General features: G+C 35.7%; 1 protein-coding gene across 1 annotated transcript in view; it reads left to right on the plus strand.

The window, feature by feature from the left end:
• The first annotated feature begins 2,515 nt into the window (after window positions 1–2,515).
• The window catches only part of LOC110456268 (dual serine/threonine and tyrosine protein kinase-like), a 26,682-nt gene continuing 10,536 nt past the window's right edge, over window positions 2,516–18,661 (plus strand). The window contains exons 1-4 of the mRNA XM_021506889.1: window positions 2,516–2,699; window positions 4,122–4,645; window positions 6,176–6,917; window positions 11,301–11,453. Of these exons, the coding sequence (XP_021362564.1) occupies window positions 2,579–2,699; window positions 4,122–4,645; window positions 6,176–6,917; window positions 11,301–11,453 (1,540 nt within the window). The 5' untranslated portion in view covers window positions 2,516–2,578. The remainder of the gene's footprint in view (window positions 2,700–4,121; window positions 4,646–6,175; window positions 6,918–11,300; window positions 11,454–18,661) is intronic.

Raw genomic sequence — 18,661 nt, forward strand, 5'->3', positions numbered from 1 at the left:
TGTAAATGTTGTTTGTCATTTTTAAGCTCACCTGGCATGAAGTGGTTGTGAGTCACCGTAACGGCACAGCCTCCATTCGTCATCCATCCATCCATCAACATTTTTCTTAAAACAAATTCTTCAGAACCATAAGGCTTCGTGCCATATTTGGCAGGTAGCTTACCGCAATGAAGGGCTTTAAAATGCATTCAAATAAATATCCTTGACCTTTGTCCAACGTCAGTGGTCAAATGTATTGAAAATTCAAACAATGACTGAAGTATGTCATGATGATAGCTTGTTTACTTGCTGAAATGACTGACACAGGAATTGTGTATCAAAACCTGCACATGACACCTTCTCAACTATTAAGGATGGATTCATTAGCTTGCTGGGGACTTACAAAGATTGTCCTAATAAATTATCTGAACCAAAATTCAAGGCCAAATGTGTTGAAGATTAGAAGTGTCCTGTTTTCAAGCATTTCAGCATTAATTATGAATTTTCCACATCGTCAAATAATAGTTGAGCAAAGCGGGCCCCCTGAACATAATGTTCAATTTCTCTGTCTAGAGTAACAATTGTAACAAACTGCAAATTAGTTTCTAAAATATTGGCAATAAAGAAGTGCATATCATAAAAGAAAACGCATTGATGAGATCAAATAAGCTCAAACAGTGTTAGAAACTTTTTGATAAAAAATGGCTGTTTCTATTGGTTTAAAAAGGTCCTGTCCTTGTGACAACAATTTGCCAGTAAAACTTACCTACTTGTTATATAAATATACCCATTGTAGTGGTTATAATATTTTTCCTGCTAATTTAAAGTTCTGCAAGGATGTGAACAGCTAATAATTATATTATTAAAACATGTGTAGATTAACTATAACATAAATGGTCATTGGATCTTAGGGTATCATTTGTTATTGTCACAGTATTATTGTAGGTTAAAGAAGCTGTTGAACATCTAACTTGTATGATTGAGGCTTTCAGAGCCCTTGCCAGTGAAAATATTTTCACACCGTGATCAGTTTAGGGGTCACATTGCAAACATTTCCACACAGACAATTTCTACTTTACAGTTAAATTGCAGCACTCAACAATAAATATTATCCCAAATCTTGAGATTTTCTTAATTAAAAGAATTAATGATTGAATTTGTTTTGAAGATTCATTGTATTACTTACAAATTATAACTATTTAATCGAATCAATGATCTCTGTAAAATTTCACAAAAATATGAAATTTGATCAAACAGTTCTTTTATCAAAGAAATCGTAGATACATTTATGATGAAGATTCATTGTACGTTTCAAACGATGAAAAAAAATATCAGTTTTATCAGTGATCTCGTTGAAATAAAGAGAATTCACAATAAAATAGTCTTACTTCATATTTAATACAGTAGAATCCACATGTCATACTGAACATATTAAGATTAGATAATATATTGAAACAAGGAACATCGGCTACCATTCACAAAATAAGAGCAATTTGTAATTAGTTATCTCCCTTAGGAAGGCTGGCGTGGTGTTTTTTTTGGTGGGGGGGGGTAATGCCCTCTAAATCATCAAATTGTACTTGTCAACCAGCTGACAAAGTACCAAAATACATACTGTAGCTTATTCATTTGGTCCCTGTTCATTTTTATAACAAGTTTTGATGTATTATCAAGAATTGGTTTATTAGTTGCATTTTCTTGTGTGCAACTGACTTAGGATTCAGGAAAAAATACATATTTATAGGATGACAGGTTAGATTTCCAGGCTAGGTTTCCATTTTCTCCAATCTATTTCAAACTTCCTTCTTATGTAGCTGTTTTTACTATTGTTAATATAGTTCTGAACAAGGAAATGGTCTTTGATGACATTGATAAGTGCATTGAGACTCAAAGATTTATGAAGACATCTAGTCTTATATATATATAGTCTGATAAGAATTAAAATTTCATTATCAACAGTACTCGCTCGTGGTGATAATATTCCAAAAAGTAATGATTCTTTATTTATTAAAATAGGGATTAGAAGAATGTCACAAAGAGTTTCAAGTCTCTGCAGTAGTCCCTGCACTTCTTGACATTCCCATAAACAATGAACTATCTATTCTCTAATATTGATTTTATCCTATGAGAAATTACTCCAGAAGCTATTTTATATGTGATGTTCAAAAGTGAAATTGGTCTCCAGTTTTTCAGAAAATGACGTGGCTCGTCTCCCTTTGGAATACATGTTATTATACCTTGTCTTTGTGTGACCACGGAATTAGAATATCTAAGTCCGTGGTGTGACTGAGAGCTGACCAACTAAAAGACTATAATTAATGCCTAAACACCTTAATATTTCCAAAATGCTTTAAAATATTCTGCCACAAAACCATCAGACCCTGAACTCTTAGTAATGGAATAAATATATAATAATCAAAGGCGTAGCAATCTACGTATATATACCGGTCCGACCGATTAAATGAAAGCGAGCTAAATGCGATAACAGTCAAAGGGAAATAACTCTACGCAATACGCGCCACTAATCCCAGTGCAAAATGAAAATGGAGGAGAGAGCAGGCGGAAGAGATTACTTCTGAACTTTCATTTTTCTGTTAGGATGGCGAGCTTGACAACCGAAATCAACCGTTTCAACAGTTGTTCTAAGAGACTACAGATCATCTTAGACGATACAAAACGATGCTTTGATGACATAAATGAGTCGGGAAGGTCAGAAGCTGGTGAGTAAGGTGACATAGAGGGTCACAAGATACAGACGTAGTTTCATAGATTAAAAGTTGAGAAGGGTACGCGTAACATTTCGTCTAAAGTACCATCGTACTAAATTTCATTAATATAGGGCTAATAACTAGATTTAAATTAGAATTAAGCTTTGCGTTCTGATTTCATGCTATGAGATAAAGATGTCTGAACAGGAAAAGTGTTTGGTGACCAAGGTTTGACAGTGTGACGTTTGTGACACATGGTTCTCTTATCTTATCAAGATGAGGATGATTTCATGTATTGTTGTATCTCTTGCGTCAATGCTTTTCCTTTGTGTTATAATCAGGTACAATGCAATTTATTTTATTTCGGTACATGCAGTCAAAATCTAAATGTGGCATACAACCACAGGTGCAGCATGAGTGGACACACGAAAACATTGGTGTGTACATATAATGATATATACTATTTTATATTCTACCTTTGCGTGTCTAACACCTATTTTGTAAACCTGCATTAGGTCGATGACTTGTTGCAAGGTAGCCATCAACTGTTCAAGGTCCCTGGTTCTAATGCTGCCCGGCATTTTTCCTTTCGTGTTTCACCCAGATTTGGTCATGCATGGTGTCAGCAAAATATACTCGCAGAAATGGATCTAGGTTCGTGCGTGTACTTAAAGCTTGATTTCCACAATTTTGTTGAAAGATTGTAAGAGGGAGGAATATAGTGGATCTGTTTTTGGTTCATTGCCAGTGATCCAGTCATTGTAGTCCAGATCCACTGTACATAAAACTGAAAAATACATTGAAAATCTATAATTACTGTTATCATTTTGTGTGATATAAGACAGTATGCAAATTAGGCATGCAGTGTCACATGATTTTCTTTCCCATTTTAGGACAACAAGATTATGTACAGGGAAGATGTCAATTGGATTCCGTAAAACTAACTAATGTACAAGGTGTAAAGTTTTGTAACTGTAATTTGTAAGAGCTTTCAGGTGACAGTTGCTTACTTATCAACCTTTCAAATCTTATCATGTGGAAAAATTTGTGCCACAATCTACCAGTTAATAGAGTAATAATGTCTAAAATTACTTACAATGACCCCTATTTTGGAAACTAATTGTGTAAGTCAGGGTGAACATTTTTGCCATTTTTGCACATATATTGAATTTCAAAATTTGCATCATTATTATTTAAAACTTCATTCATGTTGTTTAAAAGTAGTCTTATAAGACCAATTCTATATCCTACCCTTATAACCCTGTACCAATGTCAGCCCTCAGACTTTCCAGGCCCTCGGCCTGATTTCTCAATGGGCGTCTCTGGTAGATAATTGTAAGGGGTAAGATATACTGAAATGGTCATATGAACCTTTTGAAGTATGTTAGGACAACAATCTGTGAGCATTTCTGGTATTTTTATTTCCATTTTCAGGTCAGCTGTTTTCAGCGGAGCTTCTTCAGGAGGAAGAACAAGAAATACTAGCCACAGCAAGAAAACCTCCAGGCATTGTCATTTTTGGACAGAATGCTTACTGCAAGTCCTGTGTGGTTAACGAGATATTCAGCCGAAACATTTTCCCTAGATTCGAAAACGGAGACATAAATGGAAATAATCGTATGGTTCAGTTCAAATATGGAAGTAATCTGTCTGTTGGTTTATCACTTCCAGACGGTTACGATCTTGCTGAAAATTTAGAAGCCTATAAAAGACCTTGGAGTACAATACCCATAGAAGACATTGAGATTTCAGAGAACCCCAGTTTAGATGGGGCTAACGGAACAGCTGTGTTGGAAGTGTCGATCAATCACTCGATGCTCCGACACGGAGCAAAGGTCATTGTGTCACCCTCAATGAATGACTCCGGGAGTGACCTGGAACAGAAGTACAGTAAATGCTGTGAGAAAGTCTCGCCCATTCTCCTGTTTGCATTCCAGACACAGGAACTTACAGAAAACGTAGGTTTTTGATATTTCAAGTCGAGGGGAAAAAGTTAAAGGGCTGTGTCAGATTTCCTATTACAAATCTGATATTTCAGACTTTGAAATGTTATTTTGTTTAGAAACAGGAAAAAGTATGCAGATAAGTACATGCAGGAAGGGGTGTTCAATTCATATTTAGATTATAATTACTAGCAGGCAGGTTATGTAAACTTATACTAGTTCAACCTATATTTTCATTGGTACAATGCAGGAAGGGGTGTTTATTGTTTAATTCATGTTTATATTATATTTACTAGCAGGCAGGTTATGTAAACTTGTACTAGTTCAAACTATATGTTCATTGGTACATGTATGAAGAGGTGTTCATGGTCAATCCATATTTAAATTACTAGCAAGCAGGATACATAAACTGACAATAGTTCAACCTATATTTCCATTGGTACATGCATGCAGGTAGGGGTGTTCACTTCATATTTAAATTACCAGTAGGCAGGACATGTAAACTAATACTGTAATAGTTTATTCTATATTTTCATTGTAAATATTGAAAATTTCAGTAGCCTTGACATTTGTACTAGTCCCATCCCCATGCATCGGGCTACTGGACTTGTACTGAATATTTTTTATTTACCTGGTACTGTATAACGATCGTTGTCAATCAATCTAGAATTTCTGGGAAGCGACATGTATATCTTACTTCTAAAATTAGATCACACCTGTTACATATTTGTCACACATTTCACATACAACACGGTGTTGCCTACATTTGGTGAGCTACTCTACGTATAACTTATATAACTAGCACCAACAGAAACATACAAGAATACATAAACATATTTCACCAATTCACCCCTGGATTTTAGCAATAAACTGTACAATTCGTCATCTTGGAAGAGTCTTAATATGACTTCAGAAGTCAATGAGTTAATAGTGACAATTTTATCTATAATCTGATATCTTCCCCTGTGGTTGAAATTTTCACGTTGGCAAATGTTCCGAAATCTTGATATTCTATATATATCTGTAATTTATATACATATTTCCATGTGGAAATCTTCATGCTAATTTACTCAACCTGAAAATCTTTAGCATTTCCACTTCGGGATAATTTTTTACGATAATCTTTTACAGTATTTCATGATTTACAACCTGTTTGGTGTTCTAATGAAAACCCACCAACAATCACGTCTCACTCCATACATCTCTTTTCAAGTAATTTCTAATTTCTCTCTCCACTCATTTAAGATTGACATTGTGTGCTACTGATGGACTGGGATGAACCCTGCCGACCTGTCAGTGTTTAATTTTCGAAAGAAATTCATCTTTCCCTGTTGTAGGAAAACAGACCACTACCCCTTTTCTTCATAGAAATTTGACAATATGATATAGATATAAAAATACAGTCAGAACAATTAGTTCATGATAAGATGCAGCAGTAATGCAACTCAGCAAATACTCTTCATGAACATGTCCAATTAATGGATGTTTGAAAAACCAAATCTGATGCCTGCATGCTTCTTTCACAGTTTTCTTTTTCTACTTCAGGATTTAAGTTTTCTGAAGAAATTACAGACAATAAGTCATTACCAGCCTGTGTGTTTCGTTGGGGTAAGTACAGAAAAGTCAGATTCTAGTGATGGAAGCAGGACTACAGAAAAAAATCTCAATGCCAGTAAACAAAAACTGGAAGCAGGTTGCAATGGTTCTATAGAGGACCTTGATGACCATGAAAACCAGAACCATTTGACTAATATTGACGAACCGAATTACTGTGTATCTCCAATGTCGTCGCCGCTGTCAAGTGTATGCTCCAAAGGGACGTGTAAGGGACGTGTGATATTGACATCTTCTTTAGTATTTCATCAACTCTGTGATATTGGCTATCTGAGCGAAAGTCCAGGTAGTAGAAACCTCACCAACACAATGGCCACTGACTACTACGAGGTCGATAGTGAACTTATCGATAATTTCGCATCGTTTCCCTCCAGGATTGTGTACTTCGTCCAGCAAACAATTCAGCGGTACCTCGTGAATGCGGCTACTGTCCTGAACAACTGTCACGAACGATCTCTAAATATGTTTATCGTTTCTGCATTTGACATGGCACGAGACATGATGATCACTCCGAAAAAATTAGAATTTGCACGAGGGAAGGAGACAGAGTTGTATAAATCTCTGATGAAGATCTCTGTAGAGAAGGGTGACGAGATTAAATTGATGATATCGGAGACTATTCAGAGTATTCACCAGAGTTTAGTCGACAAAGCAGCACAGTACGAGTTTCTAGGTAAGGTAACCTGTTTGTTTTCTCTCTGTTGTCGTGGAGTAACGTTAACTCTATATCAGTACTGTATAGTGGTTATATTTCGCGGGGATTTTAATTTCGCTATATTTGCGAAGTGACTAATATCCGCAAATTCTAATATAAACACCAGTGAAATTATCGAAAAATGTTATCCACTTTTACAGACCTTATCACAACATGTTGAACATACTTCTAACCCAACGCTGTTATACATATATGCAAGCTTTTAAAAATGAACCCAAATCAGATTATCACTGGACAACTGGGCAGTCAATGTAAACACAACACTTACATATAAGTTGCCACAACATATGTATGTGTACACAGTAGGTGATTAATTGATTACAGTTTACTCCTACCAGGTACATACACATATGATTTTTTTTCAAATGAAATCACTGGCGGATGGCGATGCTTGGGATCAGAGTTTTCAAACGGTTTACCTATATTTCGAGGTTTAACCCTTAAATGATGACACTCAAAATACTTTGCACGACACATGTAATTCGGGTGCACAGCAAAATTTAACCCCTGCGAACATGTACTGAATACGAAACTGTGAAATATTGACCCTGCAAATTTTAAGCGCTATACATTAATTCTTTTGGCCTAGTTTTACAGCCAAATACAAACTGCTTCCACTAGCTACACACTGCTTCCCCTAGCTACACACTGCTTCCCCTAGCTACACACTGCTTTATTTTCACAAAATGAACAAAACATGAGGAACATCTTTCTAATTTCAATAAAAATAGTGTCTTATTTTGCCAATTCATGTAGGAACAGGCTGTTGTAAAATATAAGTAGAAAAAACAATGTATATATGTTATGCTGTGTGCTGATAATTCGCTGTCATGATGATCGATGAATTCACCCTCATAAGGGACAGAAAAATATGTGTTACTTCATCTACAGCAAACATTTAATGTTACAGGGCATTTTGAATTTGAATGATAAGATATATATATATAATGCACAGCAGCGGTTTGTATTTTACTTGTAAAAAAATTGCACATTCATGATCATCAGTCAGCGTGTAGAATATAAATAAATAGGGATGAATACAAAATTCGTGTACAACCTGCTCTTCCTCTTAAATTTTCAACCGTTTACCTTTGATGCTAGGTATTAAACTTTGACTCATAAAAATTAATTTACTGTAAAATATGTATACACGATCACAATAATTTCTGTAGCCATGCAGTAATGACTGCATGGAGTGAAATTTCTTGCAATCTCACCAGCAAAATTGTTTCACCTTTATGGAATCCAACAACTGTTCACTACATTTTATGTATGAGGTCATGTAATGCTTATTTGGACCATAACTAAACCAACAGCTAATATATGGAGATTGATATCAAGAGAGACACCACTGAAAAAAATGTGTAGAGGAAAGAGAAGAGATGGTATAGTGGGTAATAACAGATCAGTTCTGGTTACTTCATTGTCCCATATAAGTCATCCTCGATATCCAGGGATTACGCTCACTTTCGCTCTTTACACCCCTGGAATATGTGTCATAGCAAAATTGAAGGCACAAAGATAGCTGTTTGATTGGTTTCAGGTAAAAAAAAAAATGACCAATCGCTAGGCTGATACATGTCCTTTGAAAATTACAAAGGAGAGACACCCGACTTCAAAGCCTGTCAATTTTTACTGTTTTGTGACTGGGAGATTCTTTTGATGTATATCAAAGGATTGAACTAGTCTTCTTGTCTCATAAACAAGGTGGCACACACTGACCCTTCGATTTTGCTATGCCATATTCCAGGGGTGTAGACAGCGAAAGTGAGCGTAACCGCTGGATATCGAGGATGACGTAATCCCTGGATATCGAGGATGACGTAATCCCTGGATATCGAGGATGCATATAAGTAGACGGCACAAGAGAACCAACGTACCACATTAGTAGCCTCATACAATCATCCAGAGGGATACAGCAGGGTCACTTGTTCCTAGGACTTGTATGGGAGAGATACTTCCACAGAGGTACAACATACCGTGTCTAGTGGAAGTATCACATAGTACTCTCAAGTACATACAATTGTACATGAAAACCTAGTCAGAACAAGAAGTCAAAGGTCAAGTCGTTGTAATGTACCAAAACATCAAGGTACATAAAGGTGTTTTTTGGCACATCACATCTTGTGGCAGGCACTGGACATGGCCATGGAGGAATGGGGGTATCATAGTAAATCCTATAGTTTGTTGCTAACCTAATTTTTTTTCTCCATTTTTCACCATACGCCTACAAAACCAAGTGTTTTGTTGATGAGTATAACTTGATATTCTGACCGCCATGTCCTAACTTAAGTAGCCATGCTCCTTGTCAAGTAAGCACTGAAACCAATCCCTTACCTCCATGTCAGATATACTAACAATTGTTTACACCGTTATGGAAATATTCCAATTATTTTTTTCGTAGGAAAATTCTGTTGCAGTAACGTCAAATCTTTTCAATTACCCTTCAAAACAACTTACAAATTAGACATTATAAATCTGTACGCTATCCTTTGTAAGTGACACAATGAAGACATCAGATACCTGTCACTAGGTTGTTTGCATTATGTCAGAATTAAGTGTACTTCCTTATCACTTGAATTGAAGTGTGTTATAATATAACCTTGAATGTAGATGTGGATTGCCAGGTAGTACATATCGTAATCGGTGCACTTTATTCATTTCTTTTCAAGTACACTTTGTCAAAGTAAATTACACAATGTATTTATCACATATCCAATATATTGACATATATGTATCACAATTTTCCTTTGATATATTTAGACATTACCCTTGTTCTACCCTACTGTTGATGTTACAATTATTTAGTTAGTACTATCTTGTTTCAGAGCTTTTTACATCATATTTTAACTCATTCACCCCTTAAATTTCATAATGAACTATTCAAACCTTTGAATTGGAAGAGTTCAATTGTGTCTCCAGGGGTGAATGAGTTAAATAACGTGCTAAATTATGATTACATTAATTGAATTTTCTGTATATTGTTTTCTATTGCATATATTGTGGATGTGCCTATTCACGAATGTGATAATTCATCAATGCACTAACATGAACAAATTTGATTTTGCGCTACAATTTGATCATGAGTGCGCTTCAATAAGAATTTACAATTACTCTCTTGTATCATGGGAGCTGATGATAGATTAATGGTAGCAAATGTCACTGTGGTAGCAATTTGATTGTGATGTGCATGCATTCCACTGCTATCAAGTACATTTTCACATGTATACAAAAACCTTGTGGACAAGGTTAGATAGACATTGTGAGGGAATCGTGTATGGTCTAGACATGATTACGAACTCCTGGTCAAGGTCAACAATGGTGATAGTAGGGCTAAGTGACAGATCAACAGTCAGTTATTACCCTCAGTCCTCTGGAGTGTGGCCACCATGGGTTCGTCAGACAGATACTGCCAGAGTCGCCAGAAACTTTACAAAGGACAGAACTTCTTCCTATATATTTATATCTACAGGGGTCCGAGTAATATTCCCTTTCAAACTAAGATTTTTTTATTTTTGAATTTTTAGCTATGTACAGGGGCCAAAAATGTCACCTTTTAGCTTATCTATAATTGGCAAAAAAATCTATTTCCTAGCTTATACAAGGGTCAAATAATTCTTCCTTTCCTAAAAGGAAATAACCTCTATTTTCCCGGATTTGCAAAATATAGATAATAACATATTTAATGCATGATAATTTCAAGATCTTGGAAAATTGAAGTTCAACTGTATACATCCTGATCAAGAAATGGAATTACCTTAAAGATTAAATTCTAAATTTTACTTACCTATATTCAAATATGTTATGTTGATAAATGATATAATCCAAATCTTAGGCCAGGTTTCTTTTCCGTAACTAGCTAGAGAATGCCTGGAAGTTAAAGGGTCTTCAAAATTTGTAATTGTCATGGAATTGAAGGGTTGTCCAGCTCTTTGTTGGAGTACTAGCCCTGAAAATGTCTACATTAAGGTGTGGTCTATCACTGAATTAAGCATTGTTTTTACTGGTGTTGAAGTATGGTAAAAAAAAATCTTTTTTGGGTTCAGTGATTGCAGTTTTTGGGGTTAAAGGTTTTCTGTGAAAAGTACAAGCCACAAAATTTAATAGTAAATGAATCTAAATCTTACCATAGCAAAATGGCCATGGACACTTAATATGAAACTCACAAAAAGGATAAATCCTGCAAAATTTACCATTTAAAAAGCAAATCTTATGAAACAAAAAGACTTTCACAGATTTGATTAAGCATTTTTTTCACAGGTGTATAGTATCGTTTTCTAGAAGTATAGATTATCATTTGACTGGGCATTGTTTTACAGGTATAAACTAATGTTTTTACAGGTGTAGACTTTGACGAGCAGAGTGTGATATTGACCACCAAGGGCCTGAAGATATGTACGTACCAGATACAGGAACTAGTACTGGGCGCGCTCAACCAGGCCATCGCCGGCAACCTGGTCCGATCAGTGGATGTCCTACGGGATACATACACAGGTAATCATTAACTTACCTGTAAAAGTAACCAAACTTAACCGTTTTGTTTATGATTTTGTTTATATGTCAGTTCGTAAAATTAATGCTGATGGAAAGTTTTCATTTATGTTGCAAATCAGGAGAGGCTTTTCAGGTATTGAATGAAGATCAAGAACTGTAGTAGAACTGCACAATGATTTTAGAGTTCATGGTCGTGAAGAAAGAAAAGTTATGGACACATAAGTACAGGTGACACATGGTTTAGTGATGATAAAACAGATTTATCAGCTGATTCATAAAAAATCTATTACACAGAGGCAGAGATAAATGTATCCAGCTAAGGGAAGCTATCTACCTCATGACTTTTATTCTTACATTCAATTTTAAGGAAAAGTTGTTTTTATTTTAGTTACACAAAATCTGTAGAAGGACTGTTGTGTTAGTTATACCTGACTGACCTGTGGTCAGTAGTGTAAAGATCTAGAGGTCAATAACGTACAATGACCAACAGAACACTCAACGACCTTCAACTTTAATGATAAAACTGTCGGTCGGCAAGGATATGTCTATTGTTTGTTTCAAAGTCCAGACAGACTTAAGTTGTAGGAAAATGTCATTCTTGATTGAAGTAGTAATAGTTTTTATTTAAAAAAACAAACAAAAAAAACCAACTTTTGAATAACATTTAAAATGTAGGAAGTTAATTATAATTTAGCTTGGTAAGAGAAGGTTAAGTGATATATCACGGCTCAATATATGATGGTGGTGGAGTACACACAAGACGTAATTCGTGTGAAAAACATAAAACTTTATGATAAAAATGCTGGCAACCTGTCAGTGTGTTAAATCGAAGATCTCTGTAAAGATGTGTTTACTAGATAACATATAAAAAAAAAATATATACACTCTGTCAAAAAAGAAACGTGAACACTACTTAAACTGAGATAAATTTATCTTTATTCATTGAAGTGTTGGTTTATTAATTTCTCGAAAATCATGAAAAAATATGCAGTGCTTTTATTAGATGGTGGGCTAATCGCCCTTCATTGTGGTCCATGGTTTGTCTTGCCTGTCCACTTTCGTCACTGCTATTTCTCAGAGACTATTGCAGGGATCTTTTGCATATCTTGTGCATATTAAATTTTTGGGACAGATCCTTAAACCAAGATGGCCAACAGTTTAAAGAGTTTTCAGTCGTTATAGGGTGTATATATATATTCACTCCAAAATATTTATACAAAGAAAGTGTCTTAATTTACCAACATAGAACAGAAGGCGTTAACTTTTCATTTTTCACATAGTATGTACGTGTATATAAATACTTAATGTCATTAGACCCTTAGTTTAAATATTATCAATTTCACTACTGCTATCTTTGATTGAGAGTCAACAGGATTAGGGTTACGTATAGATAATAATAATAATAATTCAAGGTTCTTATATACCGCTTTATCACAATCTAGTTCGGAAGGTCGTCTCAAAGCTGTTCACAAATTATTATCCGTGGTTATAAGGCCTTTGCAACCAGCTTTGCATTATCTTTCTCAACTCTCTGGGGAGCATACAGCCTGTGCTGCCATTTCGGCGCTCACAGCTAGCTATCAACAATTCTAGCATTTCCCAACCATGTACTCATTTACAGCTGAGTAGAGTATCTTGCTCAAAGGTGCAACACAGTGCCGTGCTGTGACTCGAACCCGCAACCCTTCTGTCACAAGCCCGGCGTACGTCCTACCACTAGACTACCGCGCCTCCTTAGAGAATGGTGCCTGAACAGTCTAGCTGCTCTTGTTCTAAGGAGACAATCCTGCCACCTTTATTTCCAGTTGATAATCGAGCCATCTTTACTCAAAGAAGATAATCCAACCACCTTCATACACAGTAATTACTCCAACCACCTTGATTTCTAGTAGATATAACAGCCACCGCGGTAGGTGTGATTTTACTGTCACGATTGCTTTCTTTACCTTGGGTGATATTTATGTAAGTGTGCTGAGATGGATAACAGATAGGGTAAACTTGTATTAATGTTTATGATGGATTTGGTGATAGGTGTATTTGTGACAATATGACATTGCCTTGGTTGTGTAGACACCTTATACACATTATACCTCCCAGTGGTTACCATTGATAACATACACAGGAGTCACTTACTTGAAAATCCTTGACATTTGTATATAGAGCATCATTGAAGTTGATGTTGTAGATATAAAAAAAAAGTTTATTAGAAGACTTAATAAAAAGGTGAAATGAGCTAAAAATGTGTTTCCACTGAATAATCTTGACATTTTTAGACAGAGGTAGTCAGTAATTCTTTATATACCTAATATAGGGGTCCTCATTTGTGAAATACTATTTTAGACAAGAGGTCATTTATATGACATTGAATGGAACAAAACACTGTGAATGCAGCTTCTATGCATAATCAGTATTGATAAGTTCTGTAATGCAAGATAGAAATTAATATTTCTGAATTTAATAAATCACTTCCTGGAAAAAAGGATTGCTGATGCAGGAGAAGGTGTGATCCTCTTGATATTGTCGGGAGCTAAGTAGTTTGACAAGAATTATAATATAATAAGATAATACATTGTACTAGACCTTTCCCTATACACATCATAATAAAATAATACTGAACATATTTTTTTTTATCCCATAGATATATAAAATTATATACATTTATGCTGGGGTGGGGAATGGGGTGGGCAGTGCAGAACAGTTGGCTGGCCCGAATTTTTTTTTTGGGCGAGTACAAAAAATATTCCACAGGCCCAAAATGAATATTGGTAGCCCAAATATTTCACTAAAAAAAAAATCAGTGTTGAGCAACACAAAATGCCAATAAAACAATATAAATAGATGTTTTTTATTCTTCAATTAAACCCTCTTTGTATCCGTTGACGTTGACGGGGTTCTTTTTAAAACTCCCCAGCCCTTGTTTGCGTCCGCCATATTGACCGGTACTGTCTGTGTCAATTCTGAGGCACTTGCACGTTTTAACGGGGTGACCCAGACTCTTGAGAGTACAGGATTTCCGAAGTTGGGGTGGTTAATTTATGGTAGTAAACTACGATTTTGAGAATAATAATGTACTCGCCCAAAGATATATTTTTGGGCCAGTAACATCCATCTTTTGACAATTTCTAGTCGCCCAATCAAGGTGACCGGCTGTGTCCAGTGCTGGTGGGGCTATATATATACAATTATAAATAAAAGCATCAATAGTCTTTGTGATGGTAAAAACAGTAAAAAAAAAAAAAACATCCCCTGATGAAGGAGGTACGGTATTCTAGTGGTAGGATGCTGGGCTCCTGACAGAAGGGTTGCGGGTTCGAGTAACGGTACGGCACGGCACGGCACTGTTGTATCTTTGAGCAAGATACTTTACTCCGCTTGTTCCAGTCTACTCAGCTGTAAATGAGTACATGGTTGGGCAGTGCTAGAATAAATTGCTGAATGTGAGCGCCAAAATGGCAGCTCTGGCTGTATGCTCCTCAGGGAGTTGAGAAAGATGTTGGCTGGTTGCAAAATCTCTAGAACCACGGATAATAATTTGTGAACCACTTTGAGATGACCTACGAACTAGGTTGTGATAAAGCGGTATATGAGAACCTCGAATTATTATTATTATTATTACGTTTTGTATTATGAATCTCTAACAAGACAAATGTGCTAGGGAGCTGTTTTCTATATATAAATTTTTAGATCAAATAACAAATTTGTATAGTGCTTATAGTAATATACGACAGTTTTTTTACAGAAATCAGTACACTGGTACATCCTATTACAGTTTCTGATAAAACCTTAGTTACACAAACATTGGTTGTGATACTATGTACGTGTCGTTATGTTGACTCACGCACTGTTACTGATCACTTCATCAGATTTTATTGGAAAACACTTCAACAAGGAAGTTCTTACTGATGAATTAAAACATTTGACCGTGAGATTGACCAAGAAGGAAGTTTATTGTGGAAGTATTTACAGGGATTCACTGTGTACGGTATTACAAGGTAGAGGGTTGATTTGATTGGTTACTCATTATCAAATGGTCCTACGCTGTGATGTTTGATCCTGTTCTGTGACCTTTGATTGGGTACTCATAATCCATTGTTCTGTATTGTGATTGTGTTGCACTATTGATATATTTTGTCAAATTAGTGATACACAGTGTCATAAATAGAATTTCCATTTATTTTCATGATAATTAATGCCTGTTCTATTTCATCTTGTGGAATTAATATTTTTCTGCCTTTACAAAAATAAATTACATAAGCTTCACACTCATGAAAGTACCAATCCTTAACAATGAAATATATATGGCAATCATCAAGAAATGAAGAAATAGCATTTTTCTATCATTTTGATATGCCAGATGCATATATGGATATGCTCCACATACTGGCTTCCTTAGAGTTCGTGATGTCTATGATCAATTTCTGATAAAAATCAGCAGGTAATTAAATCTGTTATTAATCTTCAAAATTGATTTATTGATTATTAGCTCACCTGGCACGAAGTGCCAAGTGAGCTTATGCCGTGGCGCGGCGTCCGTCGTCCGTCCGTCGTCCGGCGTCAATATTTTACTTTAAACGACTTCTTCTTAATAACCGAAAGGCCTAGGGTGTCAATATTTGGCCAGAAGCAAACTTGGATGAAGGNAAGATAGAAATTAATATTTCTGAATTTAATAAATCACTTCCTGGAAAAAAGGATTGCTGATGCAGGAGAAGGTGTGATCCTCTTGATATTGTCGGGAGCTAAGTAGTTTGACAAGAATTATAATATAATAAGATAATACATTGTACTAGACCTTTCCCTATACACATCATAATAAAATAATACTGAACATATTTTTTTTTATCCCATAGATATATAAAATTATATACATTTATGCTGGGGTGGGGAATGGGGTGGGCAGTGCAGAACAGTTGGCTGGCCCGAATTTTTTTTTTGGGCGAGTACAAAAAATATTCCACAGGCCCAAAATGAATATTGGTAGCCCAAATATTTCACTAAAAAAAAAATCAGTGTTGAGCAATACAAAATGCCAATAAAACAATATAAATAGATGTTTTTTATTCTTCAATTAAACCCTCTTTGTATCCGTTGACGGGGTTCTTTTTAAAAATCCCCAGCCCTTGTTTGCGTCCGTCATGTTGACCGGTACCGTCTGCGTCAATTCTAATGCACTTACACGTTTTAACGGCGTGACCCAGACTCTTGAGAGTACAGGATTTCCGAAGTTGGGGTGGTTAATTTATGGTAGTAAACTACGATTTTGAGAATAATAATGTACTCGCCCAAAGATATATTTTTGGGCCAGTAACATCCATCTTTTGACAATTTCTAGTCGCCCAATCAAGGTGACCGGCTGTGTCCAGTGCTGGTGGGGCTATATATATACAATTATAAATAAAAGCATCAATAGTCTTTGTGATGGTAAAAACAGTAAAAAAAAAAAAAACATCCCCTGATGAAGGAGGTACGGTATTCTAGTGGTAGGATGCTGGGCTCCTGACAGAAGGGTTGCGGGTTCGAGTAACGGTACGGCACGGCACGGCACTGTTGTATCTTTGAGCAAGATACTTTACTCCGCTTGTTCCAGTCTACTCAGCTGTAAATGAGTACATGGTTGGGCAGTGCTAGAATAAATTGCTGAATGTGAGCGCCAAAATGGCAGCTCTGGCTGTATGCTCCTCAGGGAGTTGAGAAAGATGTTGGCTGGTTGCAAAATCTCTATAACCACGGATAATAATTTGTGAACCACTTTGAGATGACCTACGAACTAGGTTGTGATAAAGCGGTATATGAGAACCTCGAATTATTATTATTATTATTACGTTTTGTATTATGAATCTCTAACAAGACAAATGTGCTAGGGAGCTGTTTTCTATATATAAATTTTTAGATCAAATAACAAATTTGTATAGTGCTTATAGTAATATACGACAGTTTTTTTACAGAAATCAGTACACTGGTACATCCTATTACAGTTTCTGATAAAACCTTAGTTACACAAACATTGGTTGTGATACTATGTACGTGTCGTTATGTTGACTCACGCACTGTTACTGATCACTTCATCAGATTTTATTGGAAAACACTTCAACAAGGAAGTTCTTACTGATGAATTAAAACATTTGACCGTGAGATTGACCAAGAAGGAAGTTTATTGTGGAAGTATTTACAGGGATTCACTGTGTACGGTATTACAAGGTAGAGGGTTGATTTGATTGGTTACTCATTATCAAATGGTCCTACGCTGTGATGTTTGATCCTGTTCTGTGACCTTTGATTGGGTACTCATAATCCATTGTTCTGTATTGTGATTGTGTTGCACTATTGATATATTTTGTCAAATTAGTGATACACAGTGTCATAAATAGAATTTCCATTTATTTTCATGATAATTAATGCCTGTTCTATTTCATCTTGTGGAATTAATATTTTTCTGCCTTTACAAAAATAAATTACATAAGCTTCACACTCATGAAAGTACCAATCCTTAACAATGAAATATATATGGCAATCATCAAGAAATGAAGAAATAGCATTTTTCTATCATTTTGATATGCCAGATGCATATATGGATATGCTCCACATACTGGCTTCCTTAGAGTTCGTGATGTCTATGATCAATTTCTGATAAAAATCAGCAGGTAATTAAATCTGTTATTAATCTTCAAAATTGATTTATTGATTATTAGCTCACCTGGCACGAAGTGCCAAGTGAGCTTATGCCGTGGCGCGGCGTCCGTCGTCCGTCCGTCGTCCGGCGTCAATATTTTACTTTAAACGACTTCTTCTTAATAACCGAAAGGCCTAGGGTGTCAATATTTGGCCAGAAGCAAACTTGGATGAAGGGCTACAAAGTTTGTTCAAATAAATGACCTTCACCTATTTTCAAGGTCACAGGGGTCAAATATGTCAAAAACTTTAAACATCTTCTTCTCAATAACCAAAATGCCCAGGGAGATGATATTTGGCCAGTAGCATGCTTGGGTGAAGGGCTACCAAGTTTGTTCAAATGAATGACCTTCAATTATATTCAAGGTCACAGGGGTCAATTGTATTAAAAAACCTTTAAACAACTTCTTCTGAATAACCAAAATGCTCAGGGTGATGATATTTAGCCAGTAGCATGCTGAGATGAAGTGCTACAAAGTTTGTTCAAATGAATGACCTTCACCCATATTCAAGGTCACAGGGGTCAAATATGTTAAAAA

The sequence above is a fragment of the Mizuhopecten yessoensis genome, unplaced genomic scaffold, assembly GCF_002113885.1.
Source record: "Mizuhopecten yessoensis strain PY_sf001 unplaced genomic scaffold, ASM211388v2 scaffold1011, whole genome shotgun sequence".
Taxonomy (NCBI): domain Eukaryota; kingdom Metazoa; phylum Mollusca; class Bivalvia; order Pectinida; family Pectinidae; genus Mizuhopecten; species Mizuhopecten yessoensis.